Source organism: Gouania willdenowi, chromosome 7 (genome assembly GCF_900634775.1).
Source record: "Gouania willdenowi chromosome 7, fGouWil2.1, whole genome shotgun sequence".
Classification (NCBI taxonomy): domain Eukaryota; kingdom Metazoa; phylum Chordata; class Actinopteri; order Blenniiformes; family Gobiesocidae; genus Gouania; species Gouania willdenowi.
The window spans coordinates 22,396,488-22,418,986 of record NC_041050.1 but is presented as its reverse complement, the minus strand read 5'-3'; the positions used below and the strand labels follow the sequence as shown (position 1 = coordinate 22,418,986).

At 39.7% G+C, this 22,499-nt stretch overlaps 1 protein-coding gene across 3 annotated transcripts; it reads left to right on the top strand.

Moving 5' to 3' along the window:
- Window positions 1-188: 188 nt before the first annotated feature.
- On the top strand, window positions 189-20,845 carry LOC114466768 (vesicle-associated membrane protein-associated protein B/C-like). Of its 3 annotated transcripts, none has more exons than XM_028452488.1 (6): window positions 189-453; window positions 10,846-10,998; window positions 18,236-18,339; window positions 18,497-18,577; window positions 18,908-19,081; window positions 19,282-20,845. In XM_028452488.1, the coding sequence occupies exons 1-6, from the start codon at window positions 396-398 to the stop codon at window positions 19,438-19,440; spliced, it is 729 nt and encodes a 242-aa protein (XP_028308289.1). In that variant the 5' UTR covers window positions 189-395; the 3' UTR covers window positions 19,441-20,845. The 3 variants fall into 3 exon arrangements, with proteins under 3 accessions (XP_028308289.1, XP_028308290.1, XP_028308288.1); XM_028452489.1 differs by having other exon boundaries at window positions 189-480; window positions 18,950-19,081; XM_028452487.1 differs by having other exon boundaries at window positions 189-480.
- The last annotated feature ends 1,654 nt before the right edge of the window (window positions 20,846-22,499 follow it).

Here is a 22,499-nt window from a genome sequence, read left to right as displayed (position 1 = left end):
TAAATATCAAAACCAATGCAAAAACATAATGTTTTTAATATATTAAATACAAGAAATGTGTTCTGTAATACCATTACCTGAAAACTCGAGATTTTTTAAAAAGTAAATAATGAACAAAGATAAAATTAAGAAACATGGCGTCTTTCCGATGACGTCCACGCCGATGATGTCACAAAGCCCCTCCTTCTGGTCCCGCCGCTAGCGGAGTTAGCTCAGCCAGTCGGCCTCCAACTGTTGGCGGGTGCTGTCAGTCAGTCACTCGTCAGTGGAAACCTCTCTTTGCGGCCCTCCCTAAATCAGACCCTCGAAGGGTGGATCCGTCTCCAGCTGCTTGCTTCCCCTCCACGGACTAAGTGCGGATAAGTCTCTTCGTCGTCACGACAGGAAGAAGGGAAATGGCCAGACCGGAGCAGGTCCTGGTGCTAGAACCGCAACACGAACTCAGATTCAGAGGTGAGGCGGGGGCGAAAGCAGATCCGGGTACGTTACTAACACCGCGTGGGTCTGTGAGCCCGCCATTGTGAGCGGTCCGTTTGTAGTGAGAGCGTACGAACCGCCGGCTGTGGCCGTCATTGCGGGCTTGGCAGTGACAGGTGCTAATGGTTAGCCTGCAGCTAATCTGTATAGCATGTTAATATAGCGCCAGGCCCACCGCAGCTTTCCTTCATTTACTTAACCTCACACTCAACTGTCTTTAATCTTCTGTCCACACCCACTACACTTCGATATCTACAATCGGAGTATCGAGGGCCACTAGCATGTTTAAAAGGTCTTCCTGCTCCATCACACCTGAATCTGAAGAAGTGACATAATGCAGCTCTGCATAAAGTCTGGTAACAAGCCTCTTAGCTTTGTTGGAGCAGGGAGACATAAAAAACTAGGTGATTTTGTGGCCCTCGACTCGAGGACTGTGTTTGAACAACACCCTTGTCCTATATTATACTGGCTTGATTTAATGTTTCATTTAACAAGCACTTGCTATTTACTTGTAAATAATAATTACAGTTAATTAGATTCATTGCCAAGCATTGTTAGTCAATGTGGTTATGTACAATTAACCTAATTATAAACAAAATGAAATAATAAAGCGCGCCCGCTCTACTTATTTCACTAACCTTGTTCTACAAAATAAGAGAAACCCCAGAGTCTTGTTCAACACTATTGAACATCTTGTTACACCCCCACCGTCCCATGTCCCTGTACACACAAGGGATGATTGTAACATGTTTTTAAACTTCTTTGTAAATAAAGTAGAAGATATTAGGGCCAGTATCACGACTCCTTTGGTCAGCTTGTGCACTTCTGTAGCTCCCGTCAGCACATGGTCCTCCTTCTCTCCTGTCAGCCTACAGGATATTCAGGATCTAGTGAGAAAAATGAAACCCACATCGAGCCCTGTGGATATTATTCCAACCTCACTGCTTTTAAAAGTTTTTGATGAAGTCGGTCCATGGTTGGTGAAACTGATCAACCTTTCACTTAAATCCGGCACAGTCCCCAGCTACTTTAAACACGCCCTAGTAAATCCCATTCTCAAAAAGCCTAATCTTGATCCAGGTCAGCCTATAAACTACCGGCCCATATCTAAGCTTCCCTTCATGTCAAAAATGATGGAAAAAGTGGTAGCCAAGCAGCTAACATCAATCATGGAAGATAATGATCTTTATGATAAATATCAATCTGGTTTTAGGTCGATCCACTCCACTGAAACTGCCCTTGTGAAGGTCTCCAGTGACGTGATGATGGCTGCTGATTCTGGTCGCTACACAGTTTTAACTTTATTGGATTTAACATCTGCTTTCGACACCGTAGATCACAACACACTGATCCATCGTCTCAAATCAGAAATGGGGTTTTCCGGTGCTGTACTACAGTGGTTTGCCTCGTATATAAATGGTAGAACTTTTAATGTGGCTTTTAATGATGTAATGTCCAATGTGTCCACCCTGTCATGTGGAGTACCCCAGGGCTCTGTTCTGGGGCCTGTTTTGTTTTTATTGTACCTGATGCCTCTTGGTCGGTTGATCCGTGGTTTTAAAAATGTTTCTTATCATTTTTATGCTGATGATATCCAGTTATACTGCTCTTTTAATGACTCAGAGTTTCACTTTTTACCTGAGTTCTTGGACTGTATCTCATGCATCAAAAACTGGTTTTCATCAAACTAGCTCCAGATAAACCCCAACAAAACTGAAACTCTGATCATCGCCCCTGATAAAAAGATCCCACTTATTAAGAACTCTCTCGGTGATTTGGGTTCATCAGTGAAATCCAGCATCAGAAACCTTGGGGTTGTGTTTAACCAATCGATGTCTTTGGAGGGCCACTGTCGTCAACTGACTAAAAACTGTTTTTACCATCTGAGAAATATCTCAAAAGTGAGGCATCTACTGTCCAAACCTGATCTGGAACTGGTCATCCATGCTTTTATTTCGTCCCGCATTGACTACTGTAACTCAGTTTTTACCTGTTTTAATAAGTCGACCCTGTGTAAACTCCAAATGGTTCAAAATGCTGCTGCCAGACTTTTGACCGGTACGTCCAGAACATCACACATTACCCCGATACTTTCCTCCCTGCACTGGCTCCCTGTCAATTTCCGGATTGAATATAAAATACTGGTTCTAACATTCCGGGCTTTGCATGGCCAGGCTCCTCTATACATTTCAGACATGTTGTGTCCCTACACTTCAGGACGCAGCCTTCGATCCTCAGGTCAGGGTCTACTAAGGTTCCCAAAAACTAAATTTAAAACCAGAGGAGACCTGGCGTTCCAGGCTGCAGCCCCCAGACTCTGGAATGGTCTGCCCCAGTCTCTCCGGGAGATGAACTGCGTGGACACTTTTAAAAAACATTTGAAGACTTCGCTTTTCAAAAAAGCTTTTAGTTAACAAGATTTTATTTTTAATTTTTACTGCCCTTTTATGATGCTACACATGTGATGTAAATGTATGTTTATTGATTGTGTACAGCACTTTGTGATTTTATCTGCGAAAAGCGCTTTATAAATAAATACTTACTTACTTACTTACTTAAGATTAAGTCGTGAATGTATTACTCTATTTATAAGTACTCTAGTATCAAGCTTGCAAACCAAATGTTGCACTAATTTTTCACTGTTAATTACATTTATTATTTGAAATTTCAACTTTGAAATTGTATTTGAAAAACAATTATTATATAAATTTGTCACCGTTAGGCTCCTTTTATTCTATCTGGTTTGCTATTGCAAATCAAGTTGCCTTTGAGTCCAGAGAAGGCCCGTGCTATATATTGAGACTCAAGATGTTTCAAGTTGTGACATTAACTTGTGACTTAATGAGCCTGGTAAATCCTGCATTGCAGCACGAAGTGAAGTGGGATGCTGTGTAATGCTGGGCGATATATCAATGTATTTATAAGCACAATATCACACAGGAAAACATAGTTTATATTTGGGATGCACCGAAATGAAAATTTGAGGCCGAAGCCGAATAAAATATAAATGCTTGCCCGAATATTGAATGCGGTTAAGTTTTTCACTATTTTTTTAAATAGAGCATAATAAGCCTAGAAGACATTTTTAGACATGTTTTTTTTTTTTTAAAGAAAGTAAATGTTTATTGAATATTATGAAAATTTTTGAATATTCCAGTAGCCTTTGCTTTTCACAAAAGCATAACAAAGTTTTTCATTTATATTAGCCCTTCAAATAAAGCAAAACATGCATCCAAAAAAAGCTAAAGTGCATTAAAGGCGAGGTATGATGAAAAAAACACTTTATAATGGTTTTGATACAGTGATACACATCCCTTTAGTCTCATCCCCTCCCTTGTTATTCCACATTTTGTAAAAATTCAGCTCTAATCGGGCGATTTGGATTTTGCCCACGTTGGCAGGTGACGGCATGTGAGCTCCTCCCTCTCCAACTATTTAACAGCGAAAACAGCACTGCGGTTTATAATATAGACTATATTATACTTTATTGCCATATATGTAAATGTTTACTGCACTACTGGACGCCCAAACTGCACAGCTTTTTCTGCTGCCGATCGTGTTGGGAGTCACTGCTTGGAGCCACGGACCCATTGTTTAAACACATCAGCTGATAGCACTCCATGCTAATGCTACACCAGTTCATGCGGCGACACTCAGTGTAGTGTAAGAAGGAGACAATGGGGATGTTTACGGATTTGTGGCTCACAGCGCTAACAACGGACTTGGTTGTGGAATTGGACAGCTTCCAACTTTTACGCGGTGATGGACGACGGAGAGCGATACGCGGAAAGCTAAAGACACTAGAGATTATTTCACAATTAACATACAAAGTAAATAAAGCAAATTGAATAAGATGAATGTAGAAAAATATTTTTAAAACATTTTACTCAACAGTATAACAAAGATAGAAAAATATAAAATAACAGGAACTAGTTTACAAACCAGACTGTTTTTGCAGGTATGCAAGATCCAAAATAAACAAATTGCCCCCTTGGGTATAATGAAAAAAAGTAATGGTTAGATAATCTACCCCAATAAAAATTATCAGCATTGAATACTCCAGTCAAATGCCTTTAAAAAAAATAATTTCTCATGGTCAGTATTTGAAACAGTAAACCAAACATTATATTAACAGACAAAGCAAATAAAATAAAAATAAATACATAACAATATAAGTATATATATATATATATATATATATATATATGGGATTTTGTCTTTTGCTAGACAAAAAGCAATTGCGTGAGTAATCGTTTTTCTCCTCTTGGAATGTTGCTCATATGGCGCAATGGCCGCAAAAGATGACACTATTGATTGCTGCTTTGGTTTGGTGGCTGCATCACTAGTAGTGGCTGAACTGCTAATGCTACGTGTCCTAGCAGCAGTGGCAGGCTGTGCAGACTATAATCACTTGGGTGGTACTTCTTCAAATGATTAAACACATTTGTTGTGTTGCTGGTTTTTGAGGGCACTGACCGCCGACATACCTTGCACATTGGCTTAATTTGTTCTACGTCACTTTGGAGATACCCAAACCACCGCCACACAACCGACGTTGAGTTACTTTTCTTCTCAATAATAGCCTCATCTTCGGAGGATTACTCCAAGTCATGGCTGACATCTGTTTCGCTGCTCTCAACTCTGCATTTATCTCGACGTTTGTTCATTCTGTTTGCATCTCCGGCAACTTACAAGCGGAAGTGGAGCAGGAAAAAGTGGACTCTGATTGGCTGTTGACACGCACATGGCCACCGCCTTCTTCTTTATAGTTCTTTATGGCGGTTTGCGTCCGAAGCGCATCTCCTGGATGTGTCTTGCAACCACACACATTTCCACCATGTGTGATTGAGTCATTATGCTCACAGCTGATCACTGTAATCGACCTGAAGTTTCTCACAATCATTAATCGCGATCATATAATCGCCCAGGCCTTCTTTTCCGACTGAAAATCACTGCACATTGTTTGATTGCGTCACACGCTACTATTTGGCCTGGTTTTTTACTCACAAAACCGAAGGCCGAATGTTGCTTTTTTTTTTGCAATATTCGGCCGAATATATTTGGTGAATCCCTAGTTTATATTGATATAGTTCATTTTGTGTTAAAATAGCGATACATTTATTTACATTGGCTGCAAGTTTGCACCTATTTCTCCTCTCCCTCTCCCGTGACCATGTCTCATGCACACAGCCAGTGTGCTCTACGAAAAAACGAGTGAATGCTGTGGCTTAACATATCGCTAAAGACATGGTTCCCATAATAAGAAAGTCTATGAGATGCATAATGCTCAGGAAAACACTGTGGGACGTATTTACTAAGATCTGAAATAAAGGGTGGTAAACCATAGGGCTGGGCATAGGGCTCTATAAAATTCGCGTTAATGGAATTGCTGACGGAATCGACCAATAAAAACGTTTAAACGCGGAAATGGACAATCGGCATGAAACGCCGTCACCGTGGTGTAAAGAATGTTTTTAATGGGGAAATGTTTTCGAGGACCGCTTAATAGGTGCACCACCCTCCCTCCTCCTGTCCTGGCTGCATTAAACTCGTCTTAAACCACCACAAACACCCTCTAAAACAACGCAAATCATCACTGACTCCTAACTACAGAACCTCGAGTGCCCGTTAATTTGGCTGTGCCTGTGAAGCTCCGTCCGTGTGTTTCGTGTAGCACAGCGTTGCTCCGTGAGAACGTGATCAGCTTTAATCATCTTCACCTGTTCAGTGTTTGAACTGTTATGCCTGGCTAACTAAGAATAACTCAGTCTGTGTTGTCTTTTAGTTATTTTTATTCCAGCTTTTTGTTTGTGTCTCTTAGCTACACGTTCACAGTCAGCAAGCTACCTCAAGTGCAACCGTTTCAGTGGGAACTTCCGGTTTACAAAATAAAAGTCTGTTGGCGCAACGTTATTAGAATGTTACATTGTCACATCTCATCAGAGCTACAGTAAAATGCATGTTGAAATAATGAACTAATAAAAAAATAACTAATGAAACACAATGAAAACAAAGTTTATACTTAATTGATTTTTTTTAAATTTTTTTTTTTTTTTAATTAAGCAATGAAAAATGTAATATTTTTTTCTATTTAGAGAGTGCATGGCTTATTAGCCAGAACATTGTTTTGTTTTCTTGTTTTCCTAAAAAAGATGTTTAGTTTTCCTTTGTTTTTTAACTTCAGTGTATTGCATGGTGTTACTTTCGTCGTGACTATGGGGGACAAAAGTAACAAAGTGCATCAAATTCCACATTACACAGAAGATAGGATCATTTAAATTAGGTTAATTTAGACTAAGTTGATCAGAACTTAATCAAAAAACCTGATCAGATTCAGTAAACCATTGATCCCTGAGAGGAAATCAGGTGACATTAATGCTGTTCTCATACATTTTTATATGACATAAAAATAATTAAAAAGAAGTCAGAATAATCTGTGTCATTACAACTTGTATCTACCTTTTAATTGTGTGTACTTTATTTTTGGCATACGTTTTTGTTTAATTGAGTTTTTTTTTTATTTATTATTATTTATTTTGTTTCCTCACAGGAGTTAAAAACTAATATTTTTTAAAAAAAATTATAAATATTTCTAAAAAACGGATTAAAAAAATTAAAGTGGAAAAAAACAGTTATTGTTGAGAAAGATTATTATTATTCTGGATACAGTGGAAACAGAAACTATAAAAAATAGTTATATTGTGAACCTGTTTATATTGTAGGGAAGATATTATATACAAATATGTAATTGGAGTCTAAAGCCACAAAAAAATACCACTTTAAAAAGAAAAAAGACTAATATAAGACCTCTTTACTGTTATTTGGGTCATTTTGCGACGTGCGGCGATGACGCGCTGGTGACGGCGACACTATGTAATAAAAGCCTTAAAAGACATGGATATAATGAATAGAGTGGATGGACGGAGGCATAAACATGCAGACTTTCACACGGACACGCACAGACTTATTAAACACACACGGACCTTGGTAAATGGAACAGGCTTCATCAATTGGCAGGCACTAGGACCCGGAGGTGGAATAAATGCCTCCCCTTACTGCATTCACAGGCTGTAATATCACCAGTTTATCATTTTACCAGTTGTTAGAGCTACTATCTTTACCATTGAGCAACTGTTTATTCCTGGTGATTGTTTTCCAGAGTTTTACTGGGCTTTTTAGTTCATTAGATTAGTTCATATCTCCCTTTCGCTCCGCGGTCTAAACTGAAACCGTAGCGCTCGCACACACACACACAGTCGTGTTCTGAACGCATCTTATACAAACCTCGCGTAAACAAACAAACCATGGAAACAAGCTAGTGTGGGCATTTAGGAATCAAAAAAAAGAATCAAATTGCAAACTTCTTCGTAACGGCTCTGGAACAACTTCCTATTTGGAACCGGTTCTCGGTGCCCAACCCTAAGCCCTGGGAGAACCACAGCTGAACATCTGGCCTGGCATCATAGTCCATCAGTTCTGGTCCCTCCATGCTGATTCTGATGAGCGTGTACGCTCTATCACTACGCTCGGCACGTTCTTCCTTTTCACTGCTGCCCTCAATGTGAGAGCGCACTCAGTGAAGGGCTCGTCATGCCTGGCTTCGTTCGCGGACTGCGCGCACTCCAAAGGAGCGCATTGGTGTTAATCCTCTGCGTATTCACCGTTGCATTCCCCACAGCCAAGTTGCGTGAGCGTGCACTGTCTCATCGCCCGCAGCGCGGCGCAAGAGAGAAGTGCACTCTGTGGGACATGACGAGGCGCTCAGCTGCTCCGTCCAAAGTAAGGTCGTCCATACACATTCGCACGGATGCGACCAGATAAAGTTTTCACTCGCACACACTGATGATATACTCGCATATGCAACCATTGTGGTCGCAGTCTTGAGCCCTGTATCACGATTTTTTCTTTGTAAAATCACGATCTTGATTTTTTTTCATCAAAATCATTTAGACTATTTTAAAGTTATTTACTAATAAAACAAACTAATTCACCTACTTAAAATCATCGCCATAAATGGAAAAAAGGAATAAAAGAGCATTTAAGACAAGGTAATTTCACATAATTTTTAAAAATGTATGTAAGCAATTAATAAAACTGGCTCCAATTACAATTAACATCAAACAAAAAGGCTGACAAGTTATTTTAGTCACAGTCTATTTACTTTGTTTAGCATTAGCAACACTTACCGCGACCGTGGCTCAGGTGGTAGTGGGTCGTCTTCTGATCGAGAGGTTGGGAGTTCGATCCCAGAACCTGACTATGTGTCGAAGTGTTTTTGGGCAAGACACTGAACCCTAAGTTGCTCCCAGTGGTCGACTAGTGCCTTGCGTGGCAGTGCTGTCTCACTGGTGTATGAATGTGAGAGTGATTGGGTGAATGAGCTGATATGTAAAGCGCTTTGAGACTGCTTCAGTGTGGTGATAAAGCGCTATATAAAATCAAGTCCATTTACCATTTACTTACTACATAACAAGGCAGCAGATCAGTCGAGTGATTTTCATTTGTTTTTGAGGTAACACGCTCATGTTAATAATATCCTACTTTGAAATGAGGGGATCACACCCTGTTTACAGTTTAGACAATCATATCCTTTTTTTTTTTTTTTTTAAACTATTAAAATAGTTCTTTTACAGAAGCTATTAATGATTAATGACTCATAAAATTAAGACATAATAATTTATTAACCTAAAATAAATCACATTGTGCAATGACTCAGCACCTTCCTACTTCACCTCCTGCCACATCTACAGACCATCAACTTTCCCGCACCTGTGGCTAACCTTAAGTTTTAAATCCTTGGTAAGATAAATTAAACTAACAAAAACACTATTTAGAAAATAGAGATTATAATTGTGTGGGAACAGATTCATTTAACCACCAATGTGCCGGTTCAATATGCATGCTTTATGGGTGGCAAGAAATGAGCAATTAGCATGTGTTGATCACATGATCATGTGTTATCAAATTCAAGTTACTTTTTGTCTTTCAAATACATTAACTAAACAAACTGTTATTTATATAACATTGAGTTCATCTAAACTGAGATGCATAAGAATTTGAAGATTCGGGATACAGTTTTATTTCTTGATGTCAATTTATTTTATTTTAAACTGTTTTTAAGTTTCCGTTTACATGATCAATATAAATCAAATCAAATTAAATCAAACATTATTCTATATAATTTTAACTGTATGTAATTTAATACTGTATTGTCTTCATTGAGAAGGTATTTTTTTTGGCTCCAGGAGGACTTTAATCCAGGTGAGATCAGGTTAAATGGTTCCTTGTAGAGTAAAGGTTGCAGACTTCTGACAGGGGAAGAGGGTTTGGAGACCCCACTAGCTGGACCCTCTGAATTTCAATGCATATGCTAAGTTATGCTACGGTTAAGGTAATTCAAGTACATCATTTCTGCAAAATAAATTTAAAAAAACAGAATACATGTAACCTGTTGCGTCTTCTTTTCAAATTATATATAATAAATTACCTGTTATTTCAGCCACTGCTTGTTGCGGAACAACTTAATATTGTCATTAAAACCTGAAAACATTTTGCAAATACATTTCAAGTCATTGTACATCTTAACTTCATACAAAACTACGGTATGCCAGTTAGGTCAACAATTCATCAGCATGCATGGCTATTTCAAAAAAAGGTTGCGACCAAATTCTGTGCTGATGCGACCAACTGAAAAGGTTGGTCGCATCAGTGCCACCACTGGAAAAGTTAGTGTAGAGCCCTGTAAATGCATGAACGCTAAAGCAATTGTTGCTTCACAAAATCCCTGTCTGTGTCCAGCGAACACTCAAGCCAGAAAACAGACTGGTGTTTCATGCCTGAAACCTGTTGCCTTAAGCCTGTCCTGAATTCACAACAGAATCTTATTGGCTCAGAGCCATTGCTCTGCATAATTAAGGAAAACCTTTTGCAGATGTCTTCTTACAATGAACTACCGCACAGTACCGAGGCATCTTTGACAGTACAAGCTTTTGTCTCCTGGTGTGCATTTCATCAACACCCTCTTTTGTTTGGCTTCTTTACTAATGGCCTAACCTGGGAGAGGATTTATGACTGGTTTACAGTCAATATAAAACAATACAACATGGCACAATAATTACCTTAATGTATTCTGCAGTATCAGATTACAATTGATTAGTCTCAAAATGTAGAGTAGCAGCTGCTTCACCAATGCATACATAACGGTTTCCTTATGTTTGTACACTTTATCACATAAATTATTTTCTTGGCTGTTTTTCCTTCTTTAGGACTTGGATGTTATTTGTGCACACATTTTATCAAGGAAATGCATATCGGTCAACAAACAGAGCCACTTTCATGTTTTTGTCCTTTCCTCTGTTTCCACCTCAGGCCCATTTACTGATGTCGTCACTGCCACGCTAAAGCTCACCAACCCCACGGATAGAAGTGTGTGTTTCAAAGTAAAAACTACTGCTCCTCGTCGATACTGCGTGCGCCCCAACAGCGGCGTCATCGATTCTGGATCCTCCATTAATGTCTCTGGTTAGTGTCACACTTTTTTCATTTGTTTTTTTTTTTTTCTTTGTACCACAGTGGATTCAATATTTTCTCAAGTAGACAGTGGAAGGCAAATGTGAACAGAATTTATTCTAGTAAGATATGACGAATAATCAATTGAGTTTTGTTTTGCGTTGATGAAATAAACATTATTGTTAACACTTGATGGTGAAATATGATTATTAGGGCTGCCAACCTTGGTCGTTAAGTCGACTAATTGATCGATACTGTCGTGGTCGTACCAAGATTGTCATTGATCAACCAGCAACGGTATTGGTTTCAATACCTTTTAAATAAAAAAAATGCAATGTACTATGATAGGTTATAAGGATCGGGGTTGTGGTCAGTTACATTTTTCAGTTACAATTACTTCTTCAATTATCCATGTTCAATTACAATTCAATTATGATTGCACTGATCAGCATTTTTTTTTAATTAAAATTGAATTACAATTATTTTTCCCCCTGGAAGTCAATTGCAATTATGCTCTTAATTATTAAATGTCTTAACCATTTTCTTAAATCAGCTGTAAAATACACTAACAGTTATCCGTCATCTAATTTGTTTCTCATCTTGTTAGACTTAAGTCAAGGGTATACCCCTTGATTTATTTATTTGTTTTAATAAAAAATGATCTTCATAACATAGCTCATAACAGCCAATCCATGATAAAAGATCAGACAAGGATGCCAGTTGAACAATTGCAGCCCAGGCCGGGCCAGGTCGTGCATGTGTGAAACCATAGGGGGCCCATTGTGAGGCTTGAGTAAGTGTTACATTCCTTGTTAAAGAGAACTTGTTGGCCTAAAGCAGTGAGTGCTATCTGATATGTGTAAGCCAAGTTTTATTTCATGCCAATTACAAAGTCAATTATCTAAACTCAATTACAATTACAACAGCAACAAATTTTTTCAAGTACAATTTCAATAAAATTATGTCATAATTGTAATTAATTATCAATTACGCGATTACATGCTAAGTTAACCCACAGACATGTGTATTGTTGGACACAAACATGAAAACAGTTTGAAAATGTGCACTTTATTTTTTGATTTAAACATATGCAACATGTAAACAAAGTATGAGTGTACGGAGCGCATTGTTGACTGCTCCGATTAACATTCACGCTGGGGACGAGGGAGCCCTGACCTCGCCATAGAGCGGAGAGGGAGCAGCGAGGTAGCCTGGTGTAAAAGTCGTTTTAAACATAACGTCATGTCTGCTCCTCTGACAGCCTCCATAGCATGTCAGTCATTGTTTACTGTTAATGAAACACACACACACACACACACTGTAGGTACAGAGACGAGTAGTGATGATAACAGTTAACACGCACCTTTTGTCTGTGATTGGGTCTGTTGGTGGTGCTTCACGTGCTGCATCCATGAAAGGAAATGATAAAACTCTGGCACTTTTTCTTCATTTCGGTTCTCTCTTCGACTCAATCCACTGTAGAAACAATACACATATTGTGTCCCTAAAAGTTGAAATAATGCGGTGTTGACTGGAAAAAACAGAGACCAGAGCTGAGGTTTGGAGTGGACTAATGATGGCGCTTACATTACGCGTCACCTCGACACGCAGTCAGGATTTTTGGGAGGCGCGCGACAGGTTACGGTGTGGGGGTCTACGTTGACGTAGAGCGCTACTTGTGGCTGCGACTTTGATTTGAAGTGGGACCATGTATCGGGCTTTAGGCTGGGCAAGAGCTAACGCTAATGACCGGACCGAGTAAAATTAAGAGACCAAGTCAAAAGTACGGCTTACTGTCATCAAACCACAAAAAGCCAAGGATTTGCTTATGGTCAGATTTAACACATGTATGGAAGGATAAAAGCTGACATGTCACACATCATGTGGAATAATTACATTTATTTAAAACGGGACATCCACTTTTTTAGCCCTTAAATGCATTTTATTGTATATTTAGAGTGTTTAGAAGTACAGAAAAGTTCAAATTGCTCCATTGATATCTTTATATTCTGTTTTGGTCATATTTTTCAATCTGTTTCAATTTTTCTATTCTCTATTACGTTTTTTGAACAATAACGTCACAGTATTTGCAGCGGAACTGCCAAATTAGGGCATCGACTCCAGGCCCAACACGTCGAGCTATCCACCATTTTTATTTCTTGCTTTTATTTTGTAGTCCAAGCTCAAGGATACTGAAGTTACGAGAGGATAAATCAAAATGTTCGGTTGTTGGATGTAGTAACCCACACGCTTCATTACACCGTCTCCCAGCATCAGAACCTTTTCAAAGTGCCTGGTTGAGTTTTATTTTTCACGGAAATGTACCCACATCTGTGGGTAAGGTCATTTTTGTGTGCGCGAAGCACTTCAAGGATGACTGCTTCAGCAACCTTCGCCAGTATAAAGAAGGATTTGCTGAAAGACTTTGTCTGATTGAGGGTTCAATTCCTTCTATATTTGGAGACGACGAACAGAGCACTTCGATAAGCTGTAAATAACGCTAAAAAGTGTGATGATAAGACGTCCCTGTCATTGTTTTGTTAGCATTAGCAGTTGCACCGTCTTCATATGTTAGCGCTGTGTGCTCGTTTTAGATCCTTGATGATATGGCCTACGTGATTTAATTTAAGTCTAAAGTTTTCATTAGTCATTTCATTTTGCCATTTTTGTCTCCGAAAAGACTATTAAAATGCATTTGGTGACGTTAGCTTGGCGCTAGCGTTAGCTCGGTGCTTGTGTTAGCTCACTTGTTAGGGTTCTGCAGGTTCATCATCTTCATTTTCATCTCGATCCGCTGGGTCAGACTCTGGCTCGAACATGTAAGGCTGGATGGACAAGTCTTCTGTTGTTGACATTTTGTAAATAACGTGTGAATAAAAAGTTTCTGCACCGCGAGACAATCGTATCTCTTCTATCAAACTACAAAAATGGCCAAACAGGGTGGAGTTGAACCGAGCGTCACCTCTGTAACCTGGTGAGGGGGCGGGGTATGAAGTGTCTCATTTTGATTTAAAGAGACCGCACCAAAACAAGTTGCTCTCAGAAGCACATCAGAAAAAGGGTAGAAAAGCCTGTGGAGCTATAATAATGAGGAATTCAGACCCAAGCATTGCAGTTACGCTTTATATAGACCACCACTGTATGATTTATATGTAAAAAAGGAAGGACTTAAATGCATGATATGTCTCCTTTAATTTAATTGTATTATTTCATGTGTTCACAAACAAAGCTGGCCCCACACAGTAATGTAACTATTGTGATTATTTCACCAAAATATCCTGTTAGTACTGCTCTCAGTAATTAATGATTACATCTTCAATCCTGATCTTGTTTAATTATAGGATAGAGAGATATTTATCAACCATAACTTTATGTAACTCATGATCAGATATAAAACAAGCAAGATTCAGCAGCAGTGTTTTTTAAACAGTAAAAACACTGTAGGAGTTATTTTTCCTTTTCATGTGTTTTTTTTCTTTTTTAGAAAAGAAATTAATTATAAATGAGGAAATAAGTGCCAAAATTGCCCCCATAATATTTTCTTAATACATACCCTGCTGTTTGTTTCATGTCAGAGATGTATGTTCTATCTCAGGTGTGCACTGATTATTTATAAAATGTGTTGCACATTTTGTTTGATTAAGCATTTATTTAATGTCTAAATTTGTGCATTGAACAGTTCGACGTTATTGTGGGAAATTTAGGTGGATTTGGCAGAGGAACTTGGACTGGTTAACTTTGTTGGGTGGGTGTCTTCTTAACCAAGTAGTGGTCCATGATGTATCGGTAGGTAAGCTATGACGTGCGTGTGTACACAGCATTCCACAACCTTTTGCCGCAAATAACAATAAGGTTGGATTAAGGTTTTTTGGGGCATTTTTGGTTTATCTGAGGGCCAAATAGCCTGTGGCCCTTGCTAATTTCCGACACTGATCTCAAATATATTATTTTTTCAAGTGATGAATAAATAAAATCTCATAAGATCAAATAATCATTGATATAATCGCCAAGTTTAAAGTAACTGCAATTGATGCAAGGACACCTTATTCTAAACATGACTTTAAAGCTAACTGAAGAAAGTACGTGAACACCAGAAAAGAAAATTTGAACACAGCCTTTTACATATGAGGCGTTTTAAATACCAGCTGGCTTTACTCTACAGTCTTACAGGTTCTGCTAGTGTTAATCCTAACTTGTATCGAGCACAAGAAGGAGTACACCTTGATGTTGCAGGGCTAAACTATAGACCCATGCCACATGACCTCACAGGTCACGTGATATACGGTCCTCCGCCATGATGGAAGAACAGAGAGCCCACAGCGATGGTGTTTGGGTATTCTGTCATGGCTGGGACTGGAGTAGACACGTCTTTCTTCAGGAAATTAAACTAAATTAACTATATTATTTTATTTGCATTGATCCAAGTGTGTAGATCTATTTTTCACACAAATTTGTCATCAATAAAATAGCTCAGATTCTGAAAAACTGGCATTGCTTCCTCATATTACAGATTAATTATGAAAAATTGTCCTTACCATGGATTTAACCACATGGAGTCCATTATGAATAAAAGCAGTTACTTCTCAAATCCAGCCACAAACAAAGTGGTTGTAAGCTTCCAGTCCCTTGAAACTTTTTATGTGGTCCATTGTGTATGAGCTCGAGGTAAAGATGAGGTAGTTCACAATGTCAGGATAAGTCACTCCCGGGAAATAGGAGACATCTTCATTCCATTTGTCAACAGGAACGTTGTAGGGGTCATTCCCGCTGATCAGACCCGGTTTCTCCGTGGACCGACTTCTCTCAGCTTCTGGTAGAGTGTCAGCATAATCTGTGGCCTCCGACATATTGAGGCCAAATGGAGACGACCTTCGACAATCGTTTAGCACGTGCTGCTTTCAATAAAAAATAACACTATTATTCAAGTAAACACACCCACGCAGGTCCGTAAAGGGCCGTCATCTTCCAAGATGGTCACAAGGGTCTATAGAGAAAGGCAGACATGGACAGCCAACAACAAAATGAAATGCACAAAAAAAAAGATTAATGTGTTCAGCCTGCAATTTGCAAATTGGTGGCAGTTAGTATGTGCATGGTTTTTATTTTATTCATTATCTGTCCATTTTCTCCCCAGTAATGTATGTTCTAAATATGACTGGTAAACTTTGCCTTGGCAACAGATCTCTTTGTATTATAAAGGAACAGAGAGATTTGTATTTGAAAACTAAATTATCTGGTCCTGCATAGTATCTTTTGTTGCTCCATCATTTATTTAATTATTTATTTTTAAACTTAGCAATCCGCTTATGGTTTTTGGTTTTGACAAAGTGTCGATCCACTTCCAATTCTTAAAAAAAAAAAAAAAACACTTCATCAACTTTCCCTGGAAAGTATGTAGATGCTTTTTGGTGAATTGAAGTGGGAGTTGTTTTTTTCAGCGAGTGATGTACATCACATCAAATTGGTAATGGAGAAAATCAATAAAGGTGTTCGTTTCCCGTTTTTTGTTTTCTGTACCGAAGCAAAAGAGCTTGAATTTGAAAAACAAGGCTTTGAAGCCTTGCTCAGGCTCAGTTTTTTGGTTTTGGAAACAAATATCAGATAATGATACACGGATTATGGGTGAAAGGTTATTTTGAATATTGCAAAAATACATTTTGCTGATGGAGAAATTGCAACTCAATGCATGATCGGGGTTTAAGGACTTCCTTACTTATGCATTTAGTCTTGGGGTCATTGACCCTAATTTGTCAACTGTTCGTATGCTCAGATTTGAGCGTACAATGGGTGTACGACCAAATTCATGCAAGCTTCGGTATTTATCAATTTTGATGTGAGCGCACGCTACAATCAGATCTCCTTTCAGGTCTGAGCTTGTGTACGCAAATCTGAGTGTGTGGATTTTTGGTGCAGCACAAAAAAAACTTGAGTGTGATAATAATTATTACACAAACCTTAGCTCTTAGTTAAACATAAGCAGACACATATTTCTAACAGATCAAAACATATTATTAAAATGAATTAAACAAAATACAATGAATTAAAAAAAAAAAGCCCATGTTATTACTGATGCCACCTTTTTTGGTTATCCTTCCACTAAATACCTTTTAACCCCACTGGTTTCTTGCTACTGTCCGAGCAGGAGCGTATGGAGTCAACCAGTGCGCGCACACACGTGGGAGTCCAGCGCTGCTTCTGTTCTATCTTGGGCCCGGGCAACAATGCTATGCACTCCAGAAAAAGTGTGACATTATTTTTAGCCTGATGAGTTTTTCCATATCGCATTGATATGATTGATCCCTCATCCTTTATATTTATCATTATTATTATTATTATTGTTACTGGGTTGTTCTTTTTTTTTTTTTTTTTTTTTTTTTTTTTTTTTGTTTGTTTTGTGCACCAACTACCAAGACAAATTCCTTGTACTGTACATGGCCATTAAAAACATTTCTGATTCTGATTTCTAAATGGAGTGCCTTTTGATTTACCAGCGCAGCCTGTGGAGCCAAAGCGCAGGAACCTTGTTCAGCACAGCATTCACTGGGGACTGTACGGAGGAAGCAGTACCTCAAACATCTTTTAAAATGTAAAGTTTACCCTAAACTTTTGCAAATGTGCTGCGTATCTACTCAGTAATTTGATGATGTGCAGGTAAAATTGGTTAATGGCATTCTAAGCACAGACAACATTGAGTAAATTTTAGGCTTCTTTAATTTCTTTCAGTGTGTTATTTATTGCCTCAAACATCCGGACAACTTATACCGATATAAATATTTCCATCCGTCTCTCCAGGATCTCTCAGGGGCAGACAGCGTAGCATGTTAATCACGATTAAATTCAAATGCCATATTTGTCAACACCAATTAATTTGCTCGAATTGAACGGATACAAATGTTTCATAAATCACACATTCGCCCTGCTGTCCAACCAAATGTGTACTCAAATTTCCACCTGTTTTAATGCAGTGTTGATAAATGAGGGCCATTGTATCTATTGTTCCTGTTTGTATGTATCCTCATCTTCTATTTAAATGGTTGTCATTACTCAAACATAATGTTTGCTATTGTAGTATTGTCGTTTATGATGTCAAACTGATCATAATGTAATTATATTAAAGTGAGTATATAACTCGGTGTCTGGCACTGGTGAATCTAATCCACAGTGCTGATTGTGCACATTTAAGGCAGTGTGAAGCAGAAAGCAAGTCTTTCCGTAAGGTTCTAACTTTTCATTATGTCGTTCCTCTCAGTCATGCTTCAGCCTTTTGACTACGACCCAAACGAAAAGAGCAAACACAAATTCATGGTACAGTCACTGCTGGCTCCATACGACATGGCTGACATGGAAGGAGTTGTAAGTATTTAAGCATGGAATGTTTTTTATCATCTGTTTTTTAACTGCCTATTTTTTTTTCCAAAATCTGTGCATTTTACAGTAAAGCCAATTTCCAAATTATTTACTCGCTTTTTTTTTTATAGTAAAAACTTGTTTGTTATGTTCATGTCCACAGTGGAAGGAGGCAAAGCCCGAAGAGCTGATGGACTCAAAGTTGAGATGTACTTTTGAGATGCCACTAGAAAATGACAAAACTGTGAGTAACAAGAATCGAACACAGAAGGCTCATAATTCCTCACAAGATCACTAGCGCTTCACCTCCAGAATCATCACATTGTTTAAATTTTGTAAAAATGTGTCATTGATCTGTGCTTTTGAAAATGGTGAAGTGTGTATGCATTTGTATGTTTTTGTTTATATATATATATATATATATCAACTCTTTTACATGAGTTACTTAAATTATTTCATAGATTTGTATTTTTTATATTGTTTTTTTCATCTCCCCTGCTTGTCTCTTCACCTCCTTCCTCAATTCATCCTCCCTCTGCACTCATCTCACTGGTCGTCACACGTCACTCCTCAGCATGAGAGTGAAAGCACCAAAACTGTGTCTTCCTTTGTTAAGACTGAGCACTCTGCGCTGCCCAAGTCAACCAGCTCCTCACTGGATGACGGAGAAGTGAAGAAGATCATGGAGGAGTGTAAGAGGCTGCAGATGGAGGTGCAGAGGCTACGAGAAGAAAACAAACAGATTCGTGTAAGATGCTAGAAAAAATTACAGTTGGATTGGCATTGACAACTCCTTGAAAGATACCTGATAGAACTTGAGTTTTAGTTCTTTGTATTTCCTTCAGCTGCAGTTTCACTTTTTGACCAGTATTCAAAACTCACTGTTTAGCAGTGTTGGGCATTTGTTGAGTGGTTTCACCCATTACCTAATGACTCCTCTGTTGACAGGAGGACGACGGTCTGCGGAGGAGGAAGGTGATATCAGGGAGCGCTGCTCACTCCACTACCATCACAGCCACCAGGGACGAAGGGCTGAGCACTCGCGTCCTGGCACTCTGTGTGCTCCTCTTTGTGATTGGTGTCCTCATTGGAAAGCTGGCCATGTAGATGCACAGACGGACAGAGCACAGTGACGGACAGATGGATGGATGGATGGATGGCATTTTGGAGAATAAGAATGTCAGAAACTGAGGCATCTTATATTGAGCAGTTCTTTTTCTTTCTTTTTAAACTGTAATGCAATATCTTGATGGCTTGTCTGGATGGAAAGATAATTTAAAGTGTGAACAAAGGGAGTTACCTCAAGTTAAACAATGTGTACGAGTGTTTGTTAAAGGTCCTTTTCTTTCTGTGAAATGATTACCAACCTTTGATCCATTATCTCCGTCCAACTCCGTCCTAAATTATCTTTCTGAACATGCACAGTTAATGATTTGTGAGCAGTTTCACGCTGGCCGAATTTTTAAAGCTTCTCTTTGATTTTCACTCTCGTCTATAAAGAAAGCTCCAAAACTTTGGATCATCTATCCTTCATCTGTTACTGATAAGCTGTAAAGATAGGGGTGAACAATGAGCTTTTGTCTTCCAAACCTATATTTGTCCTCTAAACAGTTTAGGGTTTGTGAATGGAGCCAGTAGAATTTGTGTGCGGTTGTGATTGTTCCTCTGTGTGACTGGATATTTATGAGAGGAGAAAACCAGAGTTGAAATACATATGTTTGACTGATGTAAAAGAACTTTGGCAACAGATTTTCTGTAGAGAATTGGGGGTGTTTATATTTAATCTGATCAGTTGTGGTTTCTGTTGATTCTCCAAATGTGTAAAATCCTTCAGATCAATAATTGAAATACATTTGTTTAAGAAAAAAAAAAAAACTTCAAAGATGACTCAATAATCCTTGGTCACACTAAACTATGCGAAACTGCAGTTTCAACTTGACACACACTCTCACTATCCACATTGGAGAATCTAACAATGGTTTTGATTTATTCCAATAACCGAGTATTATGTAGCCACACTGATTTCAATTTTTTTGAATATTTAAACACTCAATGGTTAGACATTCATCCGGAAGTTATATATAAAGTTTAGATTTATTCTGATTGTTTTTAAAGATGTTTGTGTGCTGAAATTTAACATTGTCAAAACAAAGAAATCTTAAAAGGACCATCCTCAGTGTGCTTTTTCTGATTGATTTTTTTGCCCTCTTCATCATCTTTGTTTATTGTTTGTTCTATTACTTCTCACCTCACATGACCATGTTAGCAAACAGGGATTTTAATTTTTAAGTAATTATCTGGGGAGTTCTGTTGAGGAGGGGGCATGGAGGGCTGATCTGTGAATACACACTACATTAAAAAATAATGGTATCAGTGCTTCAGATTTCACCTGCAGTCACAAAAATGTAATCACATGGTAAATGAATACTCTTTTTGTATGTGTATATAAATAAAAGTACTGACTGTCAAAGTTCCTGACATGCTGAAATAAAGGATCAAAATGATAAAAGACCATGATGGACCATTGTAATGAATTAAGACACCAGTGTAAATTGACGGCATTGTGACACCATCAATTGACCTTTCGCAGAGGCCCTGCCCCCCTTATTTGCCAAGCACCCAGCGCATCCCAAGGCCCCCCGCCTGCATCCCAGAGAGCCCTCCACCCGAGACCCCAGCAGACGGCCAGAGCCGCGCCGAACAGACAGCTGGCGGACCCAGAACAGAAGCAGCCCCCCCTTGGGACGACGACCATGCCCATAGCTGCCGAGGGCACTAAGGGGACGCTGCAGGTCGAGCACTCCAGAGCGTACCAGATCCCCCCCCACAAAGGCCACCCCTGATCACCCATGCGCCAACACGAGACACCCCCTCAACGCCAGCACAGCCCGGAGGACAGCGCGGCACCACACCAAACTGCGACCATTCCCTGGGCAGACGGTGGGGGAGCGCATCCCGAGATGGCACCCATGGGGCCCGGCGTCCCTAGCCAGCAGACCAACCACCCCCGACTCAGATCTGCCAGGTCAGGAGCCACAGGCCGCACCCCCACCCAACACGACCCCAGGGGAGGCCCCAGCGAGGCCCCATTGCTCACCCTTCCCTACCTCCCGGACGCCACACATGCCTACCCATGCGGGGGCCCACCACGCTAGAGGCATCTTCAGCAAAGGCGAGCCCCAGGGAACCAAGCTAAAGCAACCCACAGCAACACCCCACCACCCAACAACCCTGGACCCTGAGCAGTAGCCACCCCCATCCCGGACCCCACCACCCCAGGCCCCCCCACCCGACGCAGCAACACTCACCCCCCCAAGCGAAGGCCACAGCCCCCCCACCAACATCCCGTGCCGACAGGAGCCCCCCAGCGTCGAACACAACAGGAGAGCAGGCGCAGAGCAAAGGCGGAGGAGGGAGCAGGACAAGACGGGACAGACAGTGGCCGAGAAAACACGCAGGCCCCCAGCCCCAAGGGCCCCCCAGATGTGTATGGACGGGGCAGGAAAGCAACATCAAACAGCCCAGGGACCACGAGAACACCCGAAAGGGATGCACGGCCGTGCAGAAGCACCCAAAACACCCCGGCAAGCCACCCAGGTCAAGCCCATGGAGGTCCAAGTCTACAGTTAGATCAGTGTGTTAGTAAAGAGTGGTGCTTGCAGGCTAGATCATCAGGCTAAAATCAAGATTTAATGCAATTAGAAAAGGAGTCCAACGCTCCTCAAAGCAGGTTGTTTTATTTTTTCTGAGAGCAGACATCTTTTCCATGGAAATAAATTTCTAATTCACTAATATTGTTTTTTTTTTTTTTTTTTGCTATGGCGAGTGCCGCAAGGATGGATTGCGATTGGTTTCCTGGAAGATCAAACATAGTCAGGTCTCCTATCAGACGTAAATTTGGAGATAGAGGATTATAATTAGAAACCAAAACTGTTGAACTGAAGAGCAAAGCCATACAGCATGTAAATATGAATCAGCTGTTCCCTGGGTGCACTGAGAGCAGATGTCTGTTGGGGAGAAGCCCATTTTATGCATTTTCTGTTGGGTAATGTGGGATCTGTGGAGGACCTTGTATTGAATTAGCTGAAGATTTGTGTTTTTTTGTCATCTTAAAAGAAACAAAGTAAAGTTACAAAGTAACAAATTTCTGTCCAGAAATCGGTGTT

Bases quoted from the DNA above. Each gene is read 5' to 3' on its own strand.
- LOC114466768 (XM_028452487.1), top strand. From the start codon at position 396: ATGGCCAGACCGGAGCAGGTCCTGGTGCTAGAACCGCAACACGAACTC. The intron at 18,578-18,907 runs GTGAGTAACAAG...GTCACTCCTCAG, and splicing joins CACTAGAAAATGACAAAACT to CATGAGAGTGAAAGCACCAA. The intron at 19,082-19,281 runs GTAAGATGCTAG...CTCTGTTGACAG, and splicing joins AAGAAAACAAACAGATTCGT to GAGGACGACGGTCTGCGGAG.